The sequence below is a fragment of the Clupea harengus genome, chromosome 9 (genome assembly GCF_900700415.2).
Source record: "Clupea harengus chromosome 9, Ch_v2.0.2, whole genome shotgun sequence".
NCBI lineage: Eukaryota > Metazoa > Chordata > Actinopteri > Clupeiformes > Clupeidae > Clupea > Clupea harengus.
Window position 1 is genome coordinate 20,629,720 of NC_045160.1, and position 7,500 is coordinate 20,637,219.

The 7,500-nt window shown below is 44.4% G+C and overlaps 1 protein-coding gene across 1 annotated transcript in view; it reads right to left on the reverse strand.

Moving 5' to 3' along the window:
* Positions 1-7,500, reverse strand: part of LOC122128487 (muscleblind-like protein 1) — a 101,101-nt gene that overhangs the window by 14,467 nt on the left and 79,134 nt on the right. The window contains exon 4 of the mRNA XM_031573808.2: positions 3,538-3,741. Within this exon, the coding sequence (XP_031429668.1) occupies positions 3,538-3,741 (204 nt within the window). The remainder of the gene's footprint in view (positions 1-3,537; positions 3,742-7,500) is intronic.

Sequence of the window (7,500 nt, forward strand, 5' to 3'; positions counted from 1 at the left end):
ACCTATTTATTATAACTCTTTAACTTCACAAAAAAAACTTCCCAATTGTTTTTCCCCACTTGCTGTTTACATAACACTCTGACACTGGCAATGACGCCAAAGACAAGCCTTGATTCCCTTTTTCTCCTTCGCTGTGTATGTTGTTCGTCTGGTTCATCACCCTTTCTTTGAATTCTAAATCTCCTCTGTGAAATCTGATTACAACACAATCACTGTATTCCTGAGTTACCATGACAACTCAGACGTTCTAGAACATCTTTTTCCACTGGCCGTGGTGTCTCTGCAATCACACATTTAATGTGTCAAAGTTGCCAAGTGATGGCGGCTAAGTGACAGTGTGTCAGTCATCAAATAGCCTAGCTGAGCCAGAAATACATTTCAACATATCTGGAGGCAATCATGAGTGAATTTGGCCTGTATGTGAGTGGATGATTAGCGTTTTTGCAACGTTTGCGTTTGAAACGTAAACTAATCCAAGGCAGAGGTCATAATTTAACTGCAGATTCAAATAGAAAACAAATGGACTTCAAGTGGGGCTTTTAGGTGTATGATATGTTCTAAATTAATACACTATGTGAGGGGGGCACGGACGCATTCGTATTGCTTTATGACAAGCTGTGGGTGAGTCTTAGGAGGTAAGCCAACCTTGTTTGCTTTGGCTCTCACGACAATTCGATGTCACATTTCGGACACATCTTCTCCAGATATTGCCCTGTCATCATGAAGTGCCACAGTTACATCTAATATGATTAGCTGCCGAGTGGCCAGCAAGTTAGCGCTGACGCCCACTTCTTATTGCTTAGCTACTCTGCTCTGGAGCCCAGACCAGCCAGCCACTCGCACCATATATTATGCATGGCATTGACCTGCTGTCTGATTAATGTCCAAGTCCAGTGGTAAACAGTAAAGTCCAAGAGACAGCCAGCACATGTGATGACATTACTGTTGTTATATGGAGTTGTTGTTGTTGTTGTTGTTGTTTCTTGTCACACATGTGGTGACATTACTCACAAACTCTAAACAGCAACAATTAAGGTAAAGTAAAAAAAAAAGGAAATTCCGTGCTGGCTGCCTGACATGAAACCTTCTGTGACAGTGCAATCTCGATTTTATTATTACTAAGAATGGAAGTCAGGCTGTGTAAAGACTGTGCTGAGAGATGCCGATTAGCATGTAGCTCTTTGCCCATTTCTGTTTAATGAGGAAATTATGTTAATCGAGGGCGTATACTGTAACAGACATCTGTGTGCTTAATACTTAATTAAAATGAACAAACAGGAAGTGTTTGAGCAAAAGCTCTCTGAGGGTGTCTTTGATTTAGAGGGCTGAGCAGCCAACGAGTTAAAATTATTTGTTGATAGCGTATAAAACAATGTCATATTGTCTTTGCCCCCAGACACTAAATTACAAAAATCAGACAGCCAAAAAGCTTTGAGAGAGTTCTAGCGCTTGAGTCCTCAGTGTTAATCATCTGAAAAGTCGTAGGCCTAGATAACATCTTCACTATTCAGCGTTTGAGTTTCTGAGTTAACTTTTGGCCACACAAACCTACACAAACTCAAAGCTAATTTGAACTGATGTCTTTCTAACTTATTAAGTTAGTTGTTGGAGCGACTTATGATGTCCTCTCAACTCAACAGAACCTCAGTCAGTGGGTGGGTGAAAACAGAAACTACAAGTTGCTTATGGGTGTGTATGGGTGCGTATGGGTGGGTATGGGTGTGTACATGGACGGATTAAGAAACCACGGGCCCCTGGGCCTGGACATGCTGAAGGCCCCCCCCTCCGCGAAAAAAAAAATTGTGCGCCTGCAAAACACGCACGCACACGCAATGTGTTGGATTTTACGGTCGAATTAAATACTTTGGCTATTGTATTGGGAAAGCAAAGATGTCAAAGTTTACTCCACCTTCACCTTCGGTGAGGTGTGCACTGCCCCGCTATTGTTTCTGACATTACATGTGACAGGGCAACAGCCGAGTGATTCTTTTCCAAATTGAAACTGATTAAGACCTACCTGAGGGGCAGCATGGGGCAGGAGAGGCTGAATGGGCTGGCTATCCTGTCCATTGAAAAATCAGATCATGCATCACCACTTTTATGTTTGAAAGGCGTCGTTTAGCAGGTGTAACCTACTGTGCCTGCTTGTAGGTCTTGACTGTCAGATTCTGCGCCTAAACTAGCTATATCGTATCGTCTCATCACATGATCAAATAGAGACTTGACATTGGACAAGATAGGCTACATATTACCCAGCAATCATCATTGCATATCTGTACATGACAAAAATAACAAAGAAAATAAGAAATGATTCATTTAATTGAATCAGTTTTTTAATAGTTTCTATAGTGTATGTACGATAAGCATATCTTTTTGTTATAGATTGCTACTGACGATTTCCCCCTAAAAATGATGAAAACCATGACAAAGACAGGTTTGCCATTTTGAGGGAATATATAGCATAGGGTATCCTTGGCAGTCCCAAAAAAGTCATGCATGATCACTGTCACAGTAATCTAGCTTTTTCTAACACAGCACAGGTACACTGAATTAAAGCCATTAGCAAATGAATAAAATACACCTTTTTCAACCACAAATAAGAGATACATAACAGCGACTTCACGCAGAGGCTCTGGCCTAGGGGCCCCCTGAGCTCATGGGCCCCTGGGCCTGGGCCCGGTAGGCCCGTTCGTTAATCCATCCCTGGGTGTGTATGGGTGTGTATGGGTGCGTATGGGTGCGTATGGGTGCGTATGGGTGTGTATGGGTGTGTATGGGCTCATTCAAATGTTTTCTGTCTGATGGTAAAACTAGCTTGACCCAGGGTCACTACATGTGGGGACATAATCAGGTCTTAAAATCATTGGCGTGTTTGCTTGAGAATAAATGAGTTGAGGTTAACTCAGTTAATGACTGGGACAATAAAATGTCTTTTCTGCTAGATAGTCAGAAAAGCGGACAGCGACATGTACAAACGGTACTGGCAAATGGAGTGAAGTGCAGGATTTGAGTTTGCTTTCTGATGTTGGAAGGAAACTTCAAGTTCCACTGTGCATTGTCATGACTGCTATGAGACCAGCCATGGTGTTGTATTCTGAGTGTGAGTACATAGTTCACTTTATTAAGTTCACGATTCCCTTTGACGATGAGATTGAGGAAGCCTTTGAAAGAAATCTAAAGTATGTATAAATGGTAGTTTAAGCGAGGGAACGAGGTTGGCAAGCACAGACAAGACCAGTGGAGATAGGTGTTAGAGGCTTTGTAGCTAAATCAACCACAATGCTTCTGTTGCATTTGGGTTTTCGAGGACGGTCACTTATAGGATTTTCAAAGGAGTTGTCTGAGGCTGCTGAAAAAGCGAGGAGTAGTTTTGGCTGAAGCGCCCACAAACTACAGATGCTGATATTGTCTATTAGTTTATTTCCCTTTGCCCAAAACATAATAACAGACATAAAGAAAGAAGAGTGTCTGATTGACCGCTATTGTATTCTATGGTTGACTGAAATCAAGCACAGGGGATTGTGGGATGGCGTTTACCTCTAGTCGGTCTGTCCTCATGAGTTTCTGGGCAGCAGCGGCGGCAGCGGCAGCTGGCACGGGGACGTTGGAATTGCTGGTCACCAGGACGGGTCCGTTGGGCATGATCTCCGTCTGCATGAGGCCAGGCGACACAGGGCCTAGGTACGGGTTAAATGCAGCTGAGGCGTTGGTGGCCATGCTCGGCGTCATTGAAAACATGGGCTGCCAACAAGAGTGATAGATAGAGAGAGAGTGAGAGAGGGATAGAGAGAGAGTCAGTGTTGAGAGTTTAAATAGACAGACTGTTCCAGGAGTGTAGTGGTGAGACAACATCTCTGTGAAATTTCATTATGGAATATCAGAGAACGCAATTACATTTAATCATTAAGATTTTTGTGGCATTTCAAATTCATAAGTGCTTTATCGGCATGACAATTAGTACACTTGTATTGCCAAAGGAGTCTTTGAATACAAAGAACAAGAAATCAAAACAACAAGAACAATACAGAGGTTGGGAAAGGACTGAATGAAAAGCAGATTGGTAATGTGTTCATTTATATATAACAACCAGGTAATCAGTTAATTTCTGTAACATAATGTGCCATACTGTTTGTCATAGAGACTGAAGAAGGCATGAGTAGCTACATGTATGCATGTTTAACAGTCCAGTTAGGATGTGTGAATATAATACAGATATGTGATATATGATAAAGGATATGTGAATATAATAAAGAAATGTGATATATGATAAAGGATATGTGAATGTAATGAAGATAACTATCACTATCACTAAGGAGTGCCTTGGTGTGGAGAGTTTGTTCTCTCTTTTTCTGGTGTCACTTTAGTTTAGGGAACATACTCATGTTAGTGCCTAACAAAGTCTGCATTAAGCATCATTGATTGTATTCACAAATGTCTTATCCTCACTAAATATTTCATTTATTCTTGTCAACTGTTCTGCCACTATAAGATTTATACAATTTGACACTTTTTGAGGTATGGTTTTACAGTATAGGCAACTAGTTTTGGTACCATCCTCAAATTCATTTTGATAACATTTGGTCATGTGAAGGACAGATAAACACCTGTGTCTTTCCCACTAGCCATCCAGGTAGTTCTGTGTACCGGGCTGGAATACCCTGCAAAAATGGAAGAAAAGCTTTCACAGCATGACAGCTAGACACCAGTTAGTGTGTTGGCAAGCTGTTGGTGGTGTTTTTTGGTGAAATTGGTGAATACAGCCCTAATAAATAATAAATGGTGCTTAATGCAGACCTTATTGGGCAATAATACAGACACTAATTAGTTATTTGTTAATGACTAACATTTGTTGCCCTTTTTCTTAACTGAATTGTTCTCCCTTGACACACATCTCACAATCAACATTTGAAAAAAGGCATTTCAATATAGAGCACGCCTACCACAATCTTTCCAAAAAATCTATTGACCCATGCTTCCCACAACACAAGTAGGTTGAGGAAATGTGATGTCTGCTACATTGCAAGAGCATAATAATGGTGTTTAAATGAACTCTACATTTCTTCCTCCGCGTTGCCTCCATAAATGTGATCCAGTCAGAAAAATAAACCACTATCCTGTTTTACAACCCGTTCTTGGAGAGACCCTTCCACAAAAGTCCTCCTGTTTTGATGGCAGACAGAGCGTTAGATCTCCAGGTGGAATCATGTCTACACGCTTGTACGCTCGAATGACGACCTGGGCCTTGAAGACCCTTAATCCCTGAGAGTGACCGGCCATGCCTCGGCCCTCCTCTCCCCTCCCTGCACGGCTGTACTTCACCGCGCATTGAATCTCTATCACCGATGGTGGGAGGGGAGGAAGGCTTCTCCTGTCGGCCATAGGGAAGTGCTTTTTTCCCCTTTGGCTGTGTGGGCAGTGATGGCTATTGATGGGCTCGGTGCGATTGAGAGATGGGGGATGTGTTATTGCGGTGAGGTTATGGCAAGGCGGGGGGGGAGGGCCGCCCTGAAGCTGCCGCAGAGGAGGCAGCTCCTGGCAGCTACCGGCCCACGGCAATCATCTCAGAGCCAGAGTGCTCGGCAAGGCTGGCTGGCTGGCTGGCTGGCTGGCTGACACCTGGGATCATAACTGACTCCACCGCTCATGGAAACTTCCAGAAACGTCCATGAATTTGGAAGAGAGAAGGGGATGGGTGTCGGCGGGGTGGGAGTAGCAGGGGGAGCGGGGGACGGAGTCCTGAGATAATGCCATCACAAAGCCAGAGCCAGAACCCAAACTGCTTAAAGGGAGGGAACTGAAGTGCTGAAGAACTGAGCCTGAGTCCCCAGTGTATGCTCTCATTGTATTTTATCGGTGATAATAAAACTCTTCTGCGGACACAGGCCAGCGGGGGGAGCTAAATGCTGGGTCATGATGAGTGCACATGAGAGTGGGACAAAAGTGATGTGGTCCCCAGAGCAGAACAGTTCCACCAAGCAGCCTGCTAAGAAAAAAAACAAGTTTCTGCTGTAGTTGCTACTGACTACTGCTACTGTCATGAACATCTCTCCGCTAGATATCAGATGCATCGCATCATGACACAAAACCTGCTCAACTAAGCCTCTGACAACACCATCATCATCATCATCAACATCAACACCATCATCACCATCATCATCTACCAATCCATTGAGGTCATCAGATAAGACAGCCTGAGAGGGATTTGTAGAACATCACTGACTGGCAATCAGGCCTCGTCTTCAGATGCAGTCTGGCTTCGAATGGGCACGGAGTGTGTGCAAAGCCGGTGTGTGTGGTCAGGTGTTTCAGTCGCTATTAGCTCACAGTGGCAGCGTCCCCGCATTAAGACTCCGAGCGCATCACACCTGAGCAGCATTAACAGGCCCCTAATTACATCACTCTACTCAGCGCTCCATGCATGAAATTAAAACCCCCGCCAACGCAAGAAAACGAAGGATAATGAGAGATGGAGAACGACAGGAGGGAGGGCGAGTTGGTTTAAAGGATTTTAGTCATGTCCTGTCTCATCCCTTTCTTTCTTTATCTTTTTTCTCCCTGCGTTGTTCTTTATCCTCCTTTACACTTCATTCAGCCATTCCTCCCCATCGGTGTCAGAAAGACTCCCGCCTTTCTGTTATCTTGCCCGTCCCCGTCCCCTTCTCTTTCTTCTTTCAGTCACTCTCTTCCTCCACTCCTTTACAGTAGCGCCCCATTGGTCTCTCCGTTACCCCCCCCCCCCCCCCCCCAACCCCCCAACCCCTGTCTCTCTGGTCGCCCTCACTAACAGAAAGCCGATGCATAGCCATTCACCTCCCTGCCTCTTGCCGCCATCTTTGCTCCTTTTTAACTCCAGGCCTCTCATCTGCCACTCCAGGCACTCCTCTCTCCTCGCCCCCGATTCCGATCGGAGACGATAAGACCCCAGATCACTCCAGTGACAAAACACGTGCCTCTCTTTCTCTCACGGGGACAAGGCCTCCCGACAGGAGGAGAGCGAGGAGGACAAAGGGATTTCCTGAACGAAGGTGCTCCAATTGGGCCAGCTGACGAAACCCATTTACCCGACTTTGCAGCAAGGTACAGCAGACATCCTTTAGTGTCAAGAGGGCGTTTGGCTGCAACAGACTGCGAGCACAGTTAGAGCGTTGTATGTGTAGGAGCAACAGACACTGTAAAGGATGCCGGGGCAAAAGGAGGGATTAAAGGTGCTAGGTAATGCTGGAAGGTTTTTTTTTTTTTTTTGGTGTCTGACTTCCTGATCAGCTGAACTGTTTAAAAACTGATTCTTAAAAAAGAAGAGTTCCTCATGTTACTTGTTACACATTTTGTTTATGATTCACTGACAGACCGATAGAGTTTCACACTGACAGACCGATAGAGTTTCACACTGACAGACTGATAGAGTTTCACACTGACAGAGTGATAGAGTTCCACACTGACTCCAGAGTGTTGACTATGCCACTGTAAAGCACAGCCAGTTTTTCCAGAATGCTAAAGTTG